At 26.9% G+C, this 18,997-nt stretch overlaps 1 protein-coding gene across 1 annotated transcript; it reads left to right on the forward strand.

Annotated features, from left to right (window-relative positions):
- Positions 1 to 1,218: 1,218 nt before the first annotated feature.
- On the forward strand, positions 1,219 to 5,133 carry LOC107632016 (trihelix transcription factor GT-4). The gene is made up of 5 exons (XM_088509234.1): positions 1,219 to 2,364; positions 3,165 to 3,203; positions 3,897 to 4,028; positions 4,176 to 4,400; positions 4,608 to 5,133. The coding sequence occupies exons 1-5, from the start codon at positions 1,776 to 1,778 to the stop codon at positions 4,808 to 4,810; spliced, it is 1,188 nt and encodes a 395-aa protein (XP_088365360.1). The 5' UTR covers positions 1,219 to 1,775; the 3' UTR covers positions 4,811 to 5,133.
- Positions 5,134 to 18,997: the final 13,864 nt, after the last annotated feature.

An 18,997-nucleotide genomic window follows, 5' to 3' on the forward strand; every position in this document is an offset into this window, starting at 1 on the left:
GGGCGCCATTATTTTGTTAAAAAAAGATCTTTTTTCAATGAAAAAAGATCTTTTTTTATTTTTTAACGTGTTTGGCAAATTTCTAGTAGTAAAAGTAAAAGCACTAGTAAAATAAAAAAAAGATCTTTTTTGAGAAGCTGTAATTTACATCTTTTTTTAAAAGATCTTTTTTCCTTAAAAAAAGATATTTTTCGTGTAATAAATGAACAAAAAAGTACTTTTATATTGTTATACCCAAACATAATTGATAGATAAAAAGACCTTTTTACATGAGATATCCAAACATAAAATTACTTTTACTTCTCTATAAGATCTTTTAAAAAAAGATAACTCGAAAAAAGATCTTTTCTCAAAAGCTCATCCAAACAAGCCCTTAATTAGGTGTTAAGTCTGTTGTACAAATAGAAATAATTAATTTTTATACTTGTTATTTAAAAATAATATTTTTTCTCTCTATGTATATAAAAATATAATTAGATATTAGCATAAAAAAATTATATATACTGATAGTTATAAAATTAACTCAAAATTAATTTTTTTAAACAATTGAATCTTGATTCTAACTTTTAATTATAACATTAGTATTCTCTCAAAATTATATGTAATAAATATTTGAAATTAAAGAAGAGAAATACAAATATAGATTAGAAAGATAAACGGTGAAAATTAAAAATTAAATTAAAAACTAAAAAACTATGTATATAATAATAATAATAATATTTTTATTTAAATTATATTATTTTGTTAATTTTGTTTTCTGTAGAACAGAAAGATAGAAAAAATAGAAAATGAGAGAAAAGAGAGAGAAAGATAAAGATGAAGAATGAGAGTGATAGTTTGTTTCAATTTTAATTTTAATATAATTAAAGAATGCATATTGCACATTTTGATTGTCAAATTAATAATTAGTCATTGATATTGATAATGATATATAAAATAAATAGAGTGGTTGAAGGAATGAGAGACATAGAAAAAGGAAGAGAGAGGGGGAGATAACTCTTTAATTTTAGAGAAAAAGATTTGATTTCAATTGCAATGGCCAATAAATGAGTAACATGTGACAAATTTTGATTGTAAAATTAGTAAGAAAAATAGAAAAATTCTTTAATTTTAAAGAGAAAGATTTGATTCTAATTACAATTAAAAAATGACATGTGACATATTTTGGTTGTAAAATTAGATATATATAATAAATATAATAGATTTCATTTTTCATCTGGGCATTTCATTGTCAACCCATTAAAATTCTTCATCCTATCCTGTATACATGTATTTAAAGAAAGAAAAGATCATCCACGAATATAGACACACTCAATCTTTCAATAGTATATTAAGTAAGAACTATGAACAAAGAAGAAATCAATCAGAGTCATCTGTGATGTCATTTTTTAAAGTAAGAGGATCCAAAGCTATGTCTAAATTAGTGTAAATATTATTACACTTAATTTTCAAGAAGCAAGTGAAGTGAGAGTGAAAAAAAGAAAGGAAAAAAAAAAAAAAAAAGAAACAAGTACATGTCTGTCACACCGAAATAAACAAAACAACAAAAACAAAGCTTACGTTTGACGCTCTCTCTCCCCCAATCCTTCCCTTTCCCTTCTACAAATCCCTTTTTCCTTTTCCTAAACTTCACATAATTCAAGCACTGATTTTTCTTTTTCGTTTTTTTTTTCAATTCAAATTTCAATTCCAACCGAATGCACTACCAACCAACACCAACCACCACCACCTTTGAATTCGAACACCATTGAACTCACTCCCCATAAAAGAGCAACATGTACTTGTCGGAAAAACCCCGACCCATAGATTTCTATAAGGAAGAAAGCAGCACGCGTGACATGATCATCGAGGTCGTCTCCAACGGCGCGGCGGACCTACCTCCTCCGCCGTCCCACCAGCAGCAGCAGATGATCCTGGGTGACAGCAGCGGCGGCGAAGACCCTGAGGTTGAGATCAAGGCGCCAAAGAAGCGCGCGGAGACGTGGGTCCACGAAGAGACTCGAACCCTGATCGCGCTCCGGCGAGAAATGGACGCCCTTTTCAACACTTCTAAGTCCAACAAGCACTTGTGGGAGCAGATTTCTTCGAAGATGAGGGATAAGGGTTTCGATCGCTCGCCGACCATGTGCACCGACAAGTGGAGGAACCTCTTGAAGGAGTTCAAGAAGGCCAAGCACAATGATGGCGCAGGAGGAGGTGGCGGCGGCGGCGGAGGGAGTGGCTCCGCGAAGATGTCGTATTACAAGGAGATTGAGGAGATTTTGAGGGATAGGAGCAAGTGCGTGCAGTATAAGAGCCCCACTCCTCCACCGCCTCCATCATCTAATCACAAAGTTGAATCTTTCATGCAATTCACTGATAAAGGTATGATCTTTTTGCTAATTCATGGGTTTGGGTGTGGTTTTGAGGAAAAAGACTTTTGCTTGCATTGTTCTACTAGCTGAACAAGGGGGCATAATGCAAAAATGATCATTACAATTTATAAGTCAAAGCGTTTTGGGTAGCCTGAGTCTGTTGGAATTCAATCTATTTTCTTTTAGTTTTGGTTAGATACTCAGCTAACTACTGAACATATCCAATTATCCAGTGCCCTTTTTCCTTCTTATGCTTTTATGTTTCTTCCTCACTGTATCATTGGTTCTCTGATGGAAACTTTTGATCTTCATAATGTGCACTTGCAAGTGACTTTTTGCTGTCAGGTTCATTTAACTAGATTAGTTATATGTGTTGAATCATTAAATGCGTTGCAGGTGGATTTTATGAAAGTAGTGCTAAATGTTATTGCAGTGGGAATGTGGACATTCACATTCACATAGTTGATACATCGCAACAAGTTGCCTTGCAATTCACATTCACATCTTGGGTGATATACTATGTACCCTTGCATGATGAACCTTGGTCCATTCTTAGGTTGAATATAGGAGGTGTATTCTGTGCCTATGATTTTTAGCAGGGAAATGGTACGACACTGTAGATCCCAACAATTTAAGGGTTCACAAGTGGGTTACCTCACAAATCCTTGATAACTATTAGATTGGTGAAGCCTTCGTAAATGTCCAAAGTAGCCATTTGTGGATCATGCCTTTTGAATGTCTGTCATGCCTACAACTCCAGCCTTGTGTATTTTAAAAACAGTTTATTTGACTGGTTATGTCTCCATGTAGGTATTGAGGATACCAGCATCTCTTTTGGTCCAGTTGAAGGTATGTTATATTATGTTTATTTCTTGCTTATATTTTGTTCAATTTGCCACTTCGTATTTGGTGGCTGATGAATGTTTGGTTATGAATCCATGAATAATCCTGTCTTTTTAGTTATATTTAATTACCGGTGAGTAGCTAGCATATGCCATATCTTTGTGTCTTGAAGCATGTACATAGAATTCTAAACTGGATTAAATAAATATGGTGATGTAGTGGCATGCAGTGCCTGTTACCCCTGACAAACTTTTAGCATCTGGTGTTTGCATTTCTAGTTTATATTTTTATTATAGGAATAGTGGGATAAGTAATGCAGTTTTACTTTGGGGCTTGTTGCTAAATCAAAATTCAAACTATGAAGCGTAGGAAGGAATATCTTTCTGTATAGGTTAATTTGTAAGAAGGTAGTTATATGATCATAGAGTCAACTGAAGTATTCATATCACATATCACATATCACTCATCAGTTTTTCTAAATTATTTTTTGCATGTGCATTGTTGCTTTTATGGCCAAACTATTTTTTATCTAATTCATTAGCATTTCGGTGGGGTACAAAAAATTGACTGCATTTAGCAGTCACCATTTAAGAAATGGGGTGCTCATCTGAATGTTCTCCATCTTCATTCGTTCAATAATAGTTGTTACCACTTTATTATATCTGTAGTCATCTTAATACTCAATAACCTGTCATTCAGCTACTGGAAGACCAACACTCAATCTTGAGAGACGTTTGGATCATGATGGGCATCCCCTTGCCATTACAACAGCTGAGGCTGTCGCAGCTAGTGGCGTTCCTCCCTGGAATTGGAGAGAAACTCCTGGAAATGGTAAGCAAGTTATGTGAAGTTTTGTGGTTCAATGATGTGAGCTTGATTACCAAGGAAATGAGATAATATATAACTTTCGTAAACCTTTTCCCCCTTGTTTTGGAAAAGTAATTATATCCTTATTTCTACCTGCTTGTACCTTGGTAGGTGAAGAGGGCCAGTCATGTTGTGGAAGGGTTATATCTGTCAAATGGGGTGATTATACGAGAAGAATAGGTATTGACGGTGCTTCAGAAGCCATCAAGGAGGCCATAAGAGCTGCTTTCCGACTGAGAACTAAACGTGCATTTTGGTTGGAGGATGAGGACCAGATAATCAGAAGTCTTGACCGTGACATGCCTTTAGGAAATTATACTCTTCACCTTGATGAAGGTAATTTAATCTCTTTTGTTTTTTGCAGCCATCTGAAGCCATTGGTTCAAAATTTTGAAGTTTGTGTATTGTGTTTGTGAGATCATTTGGATGTTTCTGGGAAACTATCACAGAAAGCACCGGATGCTGATAAAATAAGTACTTTTTCCCCTTCGTTTTATAACCCGGATATGTATGGTGGTTGTAACCAAAACATATTGGTTGCAGGAATGGCCATTAAAGTGTGTCTTTATGACGAGTCTGACCATATCCCTGTGCATACTGAAGAGAAGATCTTCTATACAGAAGATGATTATCGTGATTTTTTGACTCGCCGGGGTTGGACATCTCTAAGAGAATTTGACGGCTATAGGAATATTGATAACATGGATGATCTTCGACCCGGTGCCATATACAGGGGTGTGACTTGATTGCAGATGCCCCGTTGGTTTGGACAAGGTCATTGCCTACCCAATTGGTTCTGACAAACGTGTTTCCATTGTTTCAAAGAAAAAAATATTTGTTAAGCTATGTGGAGAGAGGACTGTTTATAAATCTTTTGACTTATGTGGGGTTACTAACATTGATCATATTTTGATTTTTGGTGTTTATAAAACTGCCCATGTTTTGATGATAGGAAAATGATGGAGGCACTTTGCTCACTCGCCTCCACTCTGTCTGTAAATATGAATTTGATAGTGGAAACATATTAATGAGAATCCTGCTGGTTAAGAATTTCTTCCAGTTTGCCGTAGACCGGTGTAATCGACTTTAGAAAGGTAGTTAATTTTGCAGATGTGATGATTGTTTTGGTTGCTGATGTTATTATATTATTAGAGAAAAATCGCCCAAGGCTCTCAGAAAAAACAAGGTGCCTAAGATATTGAGGAGTTTCTTCTTAGCCTTGTTGCTAAACAATATTCTTCGAGTGCGTACATCTTTGGTCTTACACAATACACACTATTAGTCTTATCTCTTATGGGTTTTATGTTCCATTTTCTGAGCTTAACACAGAATTCAAACTAGGTGCAACTCTTTGTGAGGCATTTAATTCTGCCTCTTGGTTCAAGCTCTGCTGCAATCACATTCATTCCTTAATTTGGGTGTAAGTTGGGTGAAAATTTTTGTTTGTTTGATTATAAGTTTTTGCCCATTCAAACATCACACAAGACTTTCGACCAAAAAAAAATGACTAAGAGTGATTGCGGATCGAATATGACCGAAATTTTGATTTAATTCGCATTAAATGCATTGGATTAAGATCAAATATCCGTACTTTTTATGTTCGGTACTTCGGTTATTGGATATATTCACAAAATAAAAATGTATTAAAAAAAGTTTTTTTTATTAAAAAAAGACAATAAAATTCTTTTTTCATTCTAGTAAGACTATTTTTTCATTTTTTTAAATAATTTATTCATAAAAAATTATTAAACTATTTTTTTTAAATAAAAAATATATAACATATATGAATAATAATTATTAAATAAAATAAAATATAAATCCGATTCAATTATTTTGTGAATTAGATTATATTCACAAATTACAGTTCAAATATAAATAAATATATAAATAATTTATAAATATAATCCTATCCATGAATAGTTCTAATAAAAAAACCTCACACAAGGATTCACTACATTATCATATGATTCTCTCAGTTGTATCTACGATTTTTTTTATAGTTATCTCAAAGAAATAAAAATAGGTTATACAATTTTTAGTAATAAAAATTGCTTTCCTATTATTATTGTTTTTTATTCCGGGAGAAGAGAAAAACAAAGATAACAACACCACCCTTTTGGTTTTGAGGTGTATGTGTGTTTTCCTTTTAAAAAACGAGAAGTGTGACACACCTTGATTTTTGTGTGGCAACTGTCAGAGTTTACAATAACTATATTATAGTCAGAGTTATCGAAAATAAACTGTATATAGAGACATTTTATATCATCGTGGCTTATTTATAGACAAACTTTACAATAAGACGTTACAGTATAGAGTCAGAGTTATCGAAAAATAGTGTATAGATAGACATTTTATATATCAAGATGATTTATTTATAGACAAAGTTTACAATAAGACATTATAGGGATCGGATATTTCGGATTCATATAAGTAACCTTGGTTAGCGGTTGAATAAAGAAAGAGTTGAAGTAGCAGCATTTTGAATTTTGATCCCTTAGCCTCTATTGTCTACTCTACACCACCAAATTAAATCTCCCTCTAAAATATTAATACTCATCATCCCTTCGTTCCATCACATGCATGAAAGCTTCATAATCCAACATTCATTTTAGAATTAATTAGTACACAACATCATCATGTGCTAATAACTATCCAAATGTGCAACTAGCTCAATTACAAATAGTAGTTCATGATGATGGAACAGATAGAGGGTTTGGACGGAAAAAAGTGAGGATAACATAAGTCAAGTGTGATAAAAAAGAAAGAAGTTAAGATAAATAAATAGTCATATATATATATAGACAAAATAAAAAATGAAAATATAAAAAAAAGGTTAGAATAGCACCTAATTTTTAATATATATTTTATATTGATTACAAATTAAAAGCTTTGCTACATCTATAGATATATATCAATTATCAGATATAATTTAAAGATAAATATAAACAATATCAAATTAAATAATATATTAAAAAAACAGATAATCACTCCTATTTTGATAATATCATTTTTTTTTATAAATTTATGCATACATACAAAGTAAAAAATCATCTGAAGAATGAAATTGTTAAAAAGAGAATTATGTTATTATTTTTTTATATATAATATAGAAAGATAACTTGGTATTCACAAATAGGCTCATTTTTTTGGATATGAGAAGCATATGTGTGTTGTGTGTTGTTGTAGAGAATATGGATGTTAGACATGGATGTGGGACAGTTTTTTCTGAAACAAGGGATGAAGAAATCAAACCATCCGATTTCTTTATAAAAAAAATTAAGTCTACTAATCGGACAGTCAGATTAATATGGGAGAGAAAATTTAAATTTTGGTGAAGGTAACCGACCCTCCGATTTATGTTTAAAAAATTAAAAAAATTTGAGATACACAAATCGGACGGTCCAATTTTTACTCGTGACACCACAATTATGTAAAGCACCTATACACTCCATAACTACGTTCTACATCATTCTCCCTTTCACATCTAAATTAAAAAGTGTACGCAAATACTTTTCTCTGAATGAAAATACTAGGAAGATAATATTTTTAATAAAAAATAAAAATTGACTACTATTCTTTCTATAAAGTAAAAATTTCATCACCTAACTTTTCTCAAAATAGACATAATGTTGCACTGTACTGAAAACATACATAAATAATTCTTTAGCTGTTTGTTTAAAATGGCCAGTAGACAACTGTCGGAGTGGGAGGACAGTTTATATATTATTTGAAATATTTATGTGACCTGCATGGGATACATACTGTAACTGTAACATTTTTTTGGGATGATTTTTTAAATGTAAGACTCCAACTCATTGTCGTATAAGCTTTTTTTAACATAAAAAATCATAGTTTCACTAAAATGTAGCAAGGAATACAAAATAATTGTAGCATTTGTCCTAACTCACAAATTATCATCTGGTCAAAGTGTCAAACTGAACCAACAGTTTAATAGTATGCATGACATCTACCCTTGCTTTGATTGATTACCCTTTCGGTTTGGTGTTATATTTTTAGTTTCTTACAATAATATTCGATGGGTGTATAGTTTGAAAGCAAAAGATTGGACATAAATTTTGTATAGACTATGTAGCTCTTGTTTTTATTTTGGAAAAGTACGGGGAGCCAATGAAATATTTGTACAATAGAAGTTTAAGAAATATTAGAGATATAACCATTAATGTTACATTTTTTTATCAGCTCAAGCTTTTGGGATGAGTGGTTGCATGACATGGTATTAGAGCTCTAAATTCGAAAGGTCAAGAGTTTGATCCTTGGTAAACCCCAAAATCAACTTAAACTTTTGGAATAAGTGGTTTCATAACATGAGATGTTTATTATCCCGGATGGTTATTCATAATAAAATAAAAATTAAAAATTGTTCAAAGTTCAAACTCAAATAAATGATAACAGTAATTAAAAAATATTATAAAATAATTTTAAATATATAACTATAGATATTATGGAGATAGGAGATAGAACAATAATTTGTTTTTGACAGGACATTTGGTTATAAAATAATATTTTAAAAAATACTTTTTTAAGATTTTTTTATTTCAAATTAAAGAGTTTTTTTTTAATAGAAAATGGTGAGTTTTGGAATAAATTACAGTAGATATGAAATTTCGAATAGAGAAGAGAGTTATTCTAGCAGAAGATGGGGCTACTTAACCAACTCCATAGAACCTTATCGTCCGTCACATTAACATATTTAAGAGAGAAGATTGAGTTATACGAAAATTTGATAAAAAGAGGCGTTTGTTATACTAACTCTTTTGTGTAAGTTATGAAAAGGCATTATTTTTGAAATATTTTTGAGGATATAACTAGTTATAGTTTCACAAGCATTATATGAAAAGGCATTATCCCACTAAGGATTGAAGTATTTGCTTAGTTTATCTTGGTCGGACGGATTAACGCTAAAAAAAAATTGTATCAGCTAGGTGTTATTAGTTAAAATGATATTATTTGTGTATTATATAAAAAAAAGATTAAAAATATATTTTATCTGTTCCTTGCTTGTGAGTATATTTGACAAGTATGGTGTATTTGGTTGTTTGTTTCAGATAAATTGTGGACAGTTTTAAATAATTTTAAACAACACTTTGAGATTTAGACTGAAAGACCTAAAAGGAAAAAAAAAAAGAACAAAATTGACTGTTGATTAATTTTTTTACTGTCATTTAGAATATTTTGCTTCAAAGAAATATTTTGCTTCAGGGTTAACTTTTTACATTTTATTTAGTTTTCTTTGTTTTTTTTTCTTCATTTTATTGCGTTAAGTTCTTTATTTAAAAAAATTATAAATATAAATAATTTTTTTAAATAATAAATTTAAGCATATGAAAATATGCATTGTAAATCTATAAAAATTTTAAGACTTGTAAGTTGCAATTATTTATATAATGCCTAAGATTATGTTTACTAAAAATGTTATATATATATATATAAAATCATCCACAATATATTTGCATAAAAATATTTATATTGTTTTATTTTTAATGTGTATTTTATATTTTAATATGTATTTTATGTGAATAACTATTTTTTGTATATGCACGTAGCATAATTATATTTTTTTTTAATTTTTATTTTAAAAATTAAAGTTTTATATATTTATATTATCAACTATTTTGATAATTACAAATAAATTATATTTTTATTGGATATAATTAAAATATACATATTAAAATAAAATAAGATAATATTGAATGACTACTTAAATCAATTAAAAAAATTAACTTTTTAAGCTAGTAATTACTACTTCTAATAATTTTTTAAATGTGAATTAATTTTTTAAATATCTTTGCTATTAATTTTAATATAACATTTTTTTATTCTCGCATTTTAAGTATCTTATAATATGCAATGCTCTATATTGTTGATTTTATAACTCATCTTTTTTACCACCACACCTTTGGGAGATTCTAATATTCTTTAATATTTGTCGTCATTATTATGACTTTAAATATTGCCTCTAATGTGTATAATGCATGTAAATTATATGTTTTAAAAAATATAAATTAAATAATTTAAAAGACAATTAACATTATTAAAGGAAAAATTTAGTTATAGAAGTCACCTTGTTAATTATTGTAAAAACTGTTACAAAATATGAATAAAATAATTGAGAGGACATTAACATTGTTAAAAAAAGATTTTAATAGTATAGACAACCTTATTAATTATTGTGAAAATAGTTACCAGAATTAATATTAAAGTTGAAAGAAAAGATATATGCTTCATTTTATAATAGAATGACATCTATTATAATATGCTTACATGACAAAAATATAAGCATGGCATTATTTGAATATAAAATAATATTGGTATCAATTTTTATAAAATACTAAATTTAAACCCATGCGTTGTGAGAAACTAAAATGAATTAATTTGTATATATAAAAATTATTTAATAAAAATCCTTAAAAATTAATATTAAATCTAAATAAAATTGTAAGGATATTATACATTCTAATATTTAAAAGAGTTCGTCACCTAATATATACGTTTAATAAATTTACATACTATGTGCAAGAATAAAGGTATTAGATGTAATGAAATATAGTCACCAAAAAAAAAAAGATGTAATGAAATATGAATATAACATTTCAATGGATGAAAATAACATATATTTTTTCATATATTATGACATCATATATTTTTAACATTATTATTATAATTAAATAATATTAAAAATATAAATTATTTTAAAAAATGATATATAAATGAAAAAAATAATATATAATTAATAAACACAGAATAAAAATAACGTTGTTATTAAAAGCACATAATAACCTATATAGAAATAAAAAGTTATTAAAAGAGATTAAAAAATAAAGGTACATACTATATAAGAAGAATAAAAAATAATATGATGATAAAAAATTATAAAATAATAATTTTATTAAAATATTTACGTTATAATATTAGAAGTTATCTAATATGTTAATAATTTATTGTATTATTATTTAATTTTTTTATACATTATAAATAAATAGATAGATATATTAATTTTTATAAAATAAAATTTATTCTTTGAATAGGATATGCAATATTAGAATTTAAATAATTGATATGAATAAATATTTTTTGTATTATATTTTTTTTAAAAGATAACTTATTTAGTGTATAAAATTATGAGATTAATACTAAATTGATTATATAAATATTATTTTTTTATAGTAATATAAATATATTTGAAGATAGATATTCGTTTATGTTATTACATGAATAATATGATAATTTTATATGAAATCTAAAAACGTATGTGTTATTTATTTGGTGTAACACTACTCTGATTTTTTTTTTATCTATTATAATAGATAAATAGATTTGTTCAAGAGCTTAGATAGTAAGACTAGGAATAGGATAGATATATTGATATGAAATATCATTATCATCATGGTCCTAAATAGAAAGAAAATAAATTTGAATAATGTTGATAATAGTCACGGGAAAAGGATATGTTCAAAGACAAAAGAGGACAAGGAGTGCCCCTTTCTTTATTTGTTTGTACACTGTTCACTATCTATACTCTATCCAGCAGAGTCCCTGCCTAAGTAAGGTAGCGTTTGGTGGAGAGACAGAGACGAAAAGACTGAGACTAAGAGACAAAGACTAAGAGACAAGAATTGAAATAAAACTCAGTATTTTGTTTGGTGCAAAATGGGAGACAGGAATTGAAACAAGAATAAAACTCTAATTTAATTTGCACAAAGGGTAAAATTAGAATTAATTAATTGAAATAAAAGTATTTTAGGTATAAAATATTATTAAAGTTTCAGTCTCTATCTCTAAAAATTTCAGTCTCTTGTGTCCCTACTTTTTGGAGGTACTGAAATACTGAAATTTTAGAGATAGAGACAAAAATTTTAGTATCAATCTCTAAACTAACAAATACGATACTGAATCTCAGTCTCTCAATCTCTATCTCAATACCTCAAAACAAACGCAACCTAAGATACGGAGATATTAATTGAATTTCCCAATCCTTTTTTCTTCATATCACTCTACCTATAATTAAACGAATAGGACAAGAGTAATTAGTAATATTTCCTTACGCACGTTGATGAACTAGTAAGCCTTTTCTTTTTGGTTCCGCATTCGTTATTAGTAAAGTTTATGAAAGTTTTTAAGTATATTGATATATTAATATTTTAATAAAAAAAATATGAAATCGAGAGGTGATCAGCTTAAAAATAAATAATTTAATTAATTTATAATTATATTTAATTAATTTTATTTGTTTTTAATTTATAATATTTGATATTAATTGTTTTTCACCCCAAATTAAAATTCTGAATGATATGTTAGAGAAATAGAGGCGAAGATTACGGAACTTCTAACAATTCCGATTGATTCTTAGTATATAAAAAAATTTATAAAATATATAAAAGAACATTTATTTAATACGAAAAAGAAACATTTTGATACTTAGTAAAAAAAACATTCTAATACCTAACATAAGTACCATTCACGTAGAGGTTTTAGATTTACCTATAGATATTTGGCTGATTTTTTACTGGTACTCTCTTGATTTCCTAACATTGTTGTTTTAATAAATTTTAATTGTGAATCTTAATTATATATATTATATATTTTTTATAATTAAAATTAATGATTAAAAATATTAAAATATCAATATATTGATATATTTAAAAAAAATTTTGAAGTTTAATAATTCAGTGAGGGTAAATGATTTGGACACATCTTCCCTCCACACTCCACATTGTACACGTTAAATTAATAAAACCAATGTCATAGATTATTTATGACAAAAATTTAAACGAATAAAAAAATTTACATAAATATTATATTTTTAATACATTTTCTTATGCGAGATTTTTTTTTGGAGGGTAAATTTTGCATATTTGTAGAGTATGACTTTTTTGACTTTAGGTTGAGCAGTTTTTCCTGAAAATGGAAATTGAAAGACGATGTCGAATGCTAGTTTCCTAAAATGTTGGACGTACATGATTGAGAGGCAATTAATTAAGGTTGCATTACAGATATTTTGTTGAATGGTTGTGTTTAATTCGATTTTAATAAAAAAATTCAGATACATTTAAACATATCTAAATATTATTATATATTAATGTGTTTAATTTTATTTTTAATATATAATTTTAAATAAATTTAAAAAATATATATTATTATTTATTAAAATAAAAAATATTTTTAATATTTTATATAATTAAAATAAAATATTAAAATTAATTTAAAAATAATTTATATTTTAATATTAATAAAATATTTAAATATTTTATATTTTATATACATACATATTCTTGTATTTTATAAGATTTTAAAATTAGTGGATTAAGTATTTCGTATCTGTCCTCTCCCGAATCCGTTGTAGATAATAATTGATAAATATATAGTCACGGGACATAGAAAGCTCATAGAGAATTATGTATGTATGTGGTCCTTCAACTCTCCATGGCTCCATTCACGTCTGATGTTCCAATTTTAAGCAGAGTAATATAAAAGAATTAGTTTATATAAAAAAAAATAATAAGAGAGTAAAAATTTATTAATTTAATATTTTAAAATTTTAAATTTAGATGTAATATATATATTTTTTTTAAAAATTTGTCCGGTGGTCGAAAAAATTTTATGATGATCCAATTGTTATAATTTTAGACACACTCTAATGCTATTGCAATACTTAAACTTATTCAATCTTAAGACCAAGTCAATTTACTCATACATACAAATTCTAACCCTACCTCTTATTTATAGTCATTTATTTTCTCAATAAATGATTAAAATTAAATTCAATCAATGGTCTAAATTGATTATCTAAAATTTTTACTATAAATATCTATTCTATCACATCTTTTTAAATATTTTTAGATGATTTCATATTATTTTTTATATTTTTATATACATCTATATTTTTTTAGAATACTCTATGACTTTTTAAAATATTTTAAGTATTTTAAAATCTTCTAAAATATTTTCAAACATTTAAAAAAAATATATAATACCATTAAATTTAACTTTTTAAGATTTACAAGGCTACCAACTACCAACTATATGCTTAAAATTCCTCCTCATCACTATTCATTATGTGTATTTGTTATTATGTAATGTAACTCTATATGCTATGTACTTTTACATAAACATATTATCACACAGTCAAATATCTCTATCCCAGTCATGGTGCCCACATTATGGGTTCATGCTTTATTGCCCTTAATGTTTATATATCTGTCGTACTTGTTCGTGCTCTTGCTTCTATATTCTTTGTTTAGAAATATTTATTTTGAGAAATAATTGAATCAAGACGAGTGAAGAAAAAGGTTCATTTTTCTCTATATGAAAACAATAATGGTGTAATGCAATGAAATGGACGGATGAACAAAAATTTTAGTGCTATGGTGTCAGTATAAATCGTAATCTGCGTTTTACCATTTTTAATCATTTTTTATTTTTTTATTCATCAAAATAATAAAACGTAGCCTCCGTTTTATTGTTTTCACGTTTTATTTTTTTTTAAACAACAAAACGCAACTTATATTTTTTGGGTGTTAGGATTTGTTTTGAAGGATGCAAAATGCATGTTACGTTTTTAGTAAAAAAACCTCCATATATGTCATAATTGTGATTTTTTTTTTACAGTTACTTCTATCAAAAAACAAAAAACAGTGTTAGATGAGGTTGAAATTATAAAAAATATTGGATTCACGCAAAATGTAGCCTATGTTTTACAGGAGTCTCAGCTTTTTGGTGATGCAAAATGTAACCTGCATTTTGCAGGTTACAGGCTTCAACAGATTCATATCTGTAAAATACATCCTAAATCACAATATACTTGCATATTTCCATCATTACTTCCATTCTTAAATTAATTTCCAAAAGAAAAAAGTGGCAATTTATTTAATTAATTCTAGAAACAGTGACAAATAGGTAAAAAGGCCAATAGCAAAAAATAGTGAGAAAGTGATCAAAATTTTTTAAAATAAAAAAGTTAATAAAATAAAAAATTATTTACTTTTAAATTAAAATAATAAAATTCATATTTTATAAAAATTATAAAATTAATAATAATTAATCCTTTATTTTACTGTTTTACTAATTTTTTATTTTAAAGAATTTAAATTCGTAAAAAAGAGAGATATTATTTTGCCAAATATAACCTTTTATTATTAAAAATATTTAATAACAAAAAATTAATAAAAAATAATCAAAACTTATCATATTTAATAATAATAATAATAATAATAATAATAATAATAATAAATATAAAATAAAATATATTTTTATTTTTTTTTCTTGACATCACGATTATCCAAAATTAAAGAATAAACATAAGCCTCAAAGATTAAAGAATAGAATTATTCTCCACGTTTAAATAATTTTAGCATCTAAGTTTATGCAAGTAATTTAGAGGCACGCACTTTTTACGCTCGTTTACGCATAGAGTGTCTTCTTTTTCTTCTTTTTCGCCTTCTTCTTCGTATTTCTCCTCCTTCTCCTCCTCATTCTCCTCCTTCTTTTTCGCGTTTCTTCTTCTTTACGTATTTTCTTCTTATCGTCATTCTTCTCTCCCTGGTGAAGAAACAGTAGAAGGTGATGAGGAAGAGTTTTGAATTGTACAGAACAGAAATGAACCGAAAATATATTAAAAATGAACTAAAATTATATTTAGAATGAACTGAAATTAGTATTTTCAGTTCATTCTAAATATAATTTCAGTTCATTTTTTAATATAATTTTGGTTCATCTCTGAGTGAATTATTTTGTTATGGTTCTTCTTATTTCACTATATTGAGAGAAATAAAACCAAGAAAAAAAGAAGAAAAATTAAACAAAAAAGAAGAAATAAAAAAAATTCCCCAAAACTTCTCATCATGTTCTTATTTTTTTTGTCTTGTTCATCTAATTAAATAAAGAAGAAGAAACACATAATACTGTAAAATCACTTGATGGATTTGGATGTGTTTTTGTTTATGATTCAATTTTGTTTGTGTGTTTGTTTTCGAATTTTGTGTGTCACAATTATCAAGTAATTTCGATTAATTTTGGATTAAATAAGGTGCATTTAATCTGTGCTTGTTTTGAAACGAGTTTACATTCTGAATTTAATTTTCGGTTCATTTTAAATATAATTTCAATTAATTTCTGAATATAATTTCGGTTCATTTTTGTTATGTACAATTCAAAATTCTTCCTCCTCACCTTCTACTGCTTCTTCACCGGGGAGAGAAGGTAAAAAAAAAATACATATAGCAATGACAACAAAAGAATGACGATAAGGAGAAAATACGTAAAAAAAAAAGAACGCAAAAAAGAAGAAGGAAGAGAAGGAGGAATGCGAAAAAGAAAATGAAGAAGAATAAGTTTCGTACATAAACGAGCGTGAGAAAGAAAAAGAGGAAGAGAAGGAGAATGAAAAGGAAAAGAAAAAAAAAAAACGAGGGTGAGAAGATCTGAGAAGATCGAGAAAAAGAAACAATAATAGATATAATTATGCTCTTTTAGTGATATATAGTGGTTTTTGTTGGTATTAAATCTATTTAAATGATTATCAACCTTTTAAGAATATAATTGGAATATTGGATTCCCCTGAAGAGGTCCCTTAGGCCTTAATCGAGATTGCCGCCTTTAATTAAAACTGAAGTGGGGCCCACAATAGTAGCCGTGAGCGAGACACAGGTGATGATCCAACGAACACATGCTCAACTGACGATGGTGACAAACGTAAACGCATTACGTGTCATTCACACACCACCAACATGCATTCCACACACTTCTGGGACCATCTCCTTTCTTTGTATCATTCTCTTCCAATCCCCACATTACATAACTATGCTGATTTTAGTACAACCCTCTCAACTTATTTCTAATCTAAATTGTTTTCGCCTGACCTTGTTTTTTGCAGCATCAACCTTTCAGTAATCTTTCTTGAGAAATTGCATTTGCTTGCATATATTTTCCAAGTGAGAAATAATAGAAATTCAATATTTTTTTTTATCAATATTAGTCAATTTAATCAATATTTTATTTTTATATTATTATGATTTAAAATTAATAATTTAATATTTAAAATTTAAAATATTTAATCAAATATTAATAAAAAATAATAAATTTTATGATCACCTAATATTATTCTAATAACAAAATTTTGATGACCAATTTAAAAAATGAATGATCTTTTAAAAATAAATTTAATCATTTACTTGTAAAAATAATGCATGTCATTGAAAAAAATTTTGACATTTTTTATAACGGTTTTTTTGTTTGGAGTAATGATTAAGAATTCTAATTTACTTTTTTAATATTTAAACAAATAAAAGTTTAAATATACATATTATTTTTAAAAGATATAAAAAAATAAAAATTCAAATTTTTGTTTTTTAAAAGTTACGAAGATAATTAAAAAGGTGAATTAGATTTTTTTTAATTATTTTTCATTTTTTTCCGCAATACTTCATTAATTCTACAACTTAAACTATTTTATAAATTAAAAATAAAAAATAATTGTTTTAATCAATAACTGTTTTTATTTTCTTCTATGAAACTATAAAAGAGTGCAAAACTTAATCTCATATATATATATATATATATATATATATATATATATATATATATATATATATATATATATATATATTAAATTATCTCACAAAAAATCATATAAGTATATTTAAAAAATAAAGAAAATCGTCTCCCAATATGAAAAACGTAACACTCTGCCATTAACTTTTATTTCCCTTTATTTTTTTATATTATATTAACTATTATTTAATTAACTTGTATCTGTATATATAGCCAAGTAGCATCACCCTTTATTTTCAATATTTTCGAAAAATTTTAAACATATTATTAATGTTTAATCCGTTCCATTTTGTAGCGTTTTTATTTATAAGTTTCAATTCTATTTCTTATCATTAACTTTATTATATTCAATAATAAATCAATTCTCTCTTTTTTTTCTTAAATTTTATCGAGTTAATAATTAAAATGGCTTTTAAAATTTGACTATTGATTTAATTTAATCTTCAAACTTTTAATGAGCAACATAATAAGCGGTATTTGCTCAGTCAAAAACAGTGATGATTGATTTTAATATACAACCTATGAATTTAATATGATTATTGCTCATTATGTGATGATGATTGTAATCAAGTTACTAAATATGTAGCACTTGAATAATCTTAGAAATTAAGATAAGATTAGAAAAAAAAAAAGTCTATATATTTACTATGTATATGTCAAATGATACAAAATATAGTGTATTATTAAACAAATAAAAAAAACTATCTACTAGTTCAAATTCAAATTTCTTAAAAACACTTGTTTAGTTGTCTACAATAACAACTCACACAAAAAGGTGGCCGAGGATATACATGGGGGACACTTATTGATGTTACAAAATAAAGTGGTAACGTTGTTGCCAAATTAAAGTTGGATCCACCAAAATCATAAAGCTTGGTACATGGCTACATGCATTGCATTACATGTGACGGAAATGACATTCCCCTCAAACGTGTAAATTAAACAATTCCATCTACATACAAAGCCAAAAATTGAATATATATGAGCCTCTAATATGCATGGGTCAGATCTAGAATTGATCAAAGGAGATAGGACCCAAAAACAAATTAAACCAAGTAGCTTTATCATGTGAGGAAAGTTGAGATGGGTATCCTGTATCAGAATCAAATTATATATCTTTTTTGTTTTTTCATCAAGTTAATTATGGAAAAGTCTAGGACCAGCAACTTTGTTAAATTCTGGTCAGTATGTAACCGGCAAAGAAAAGTGAGCCATTGGATGAAATCTTACACCAATCTCACACCATTAAAACTATCTTAATGGCTACTTGATGACTACAAATCACAAAAATTGCTAGCCCCTAACATTTTTCGTTAATTATATAACCTTTTTGTTTGTAAATTAAACTTTATTGGTCCTACTATTGG

Source organism: Arachis ipaensis, chromosome B3 (genome assembly GCF_059453495.1).
Source record: "Arachis ipaensis isolate K30076 ecotype BB chromosome B3, ASM5945349v1, whole genome shotgun sequence".
Taxonomy (NCBI): domain Eukaryota; kingdom Viridiplantae; phylum Streptophyta; class Magnoliopsida; order Fabales; family Fabaceae; genus Arachis; species Arachis ipaensis.

Coding starts and splice junctions, on each gene's coding strand:
- LOC107632016 (XM_088509234.1), top strand. CDS start 1,776: ATGTACTTGTCGGAAAAACCCCGACCCATAGATTTCTATAAGGAAGAA. Junction 3,204..3,896: donor CTCTTTTGGTCCAGTTGAAG/GTATGTTATATT, acceptor CCTGTCATTCAG/CTACTGGAAGACCAACACTC. Junction 4,029..4,175: donor GAGAGAAACTCCTGGAAATG/GTAAGCAAGTTA, acceptor GTACCTTGGTAG/GTGAAGAGGGCCAGTCATGT.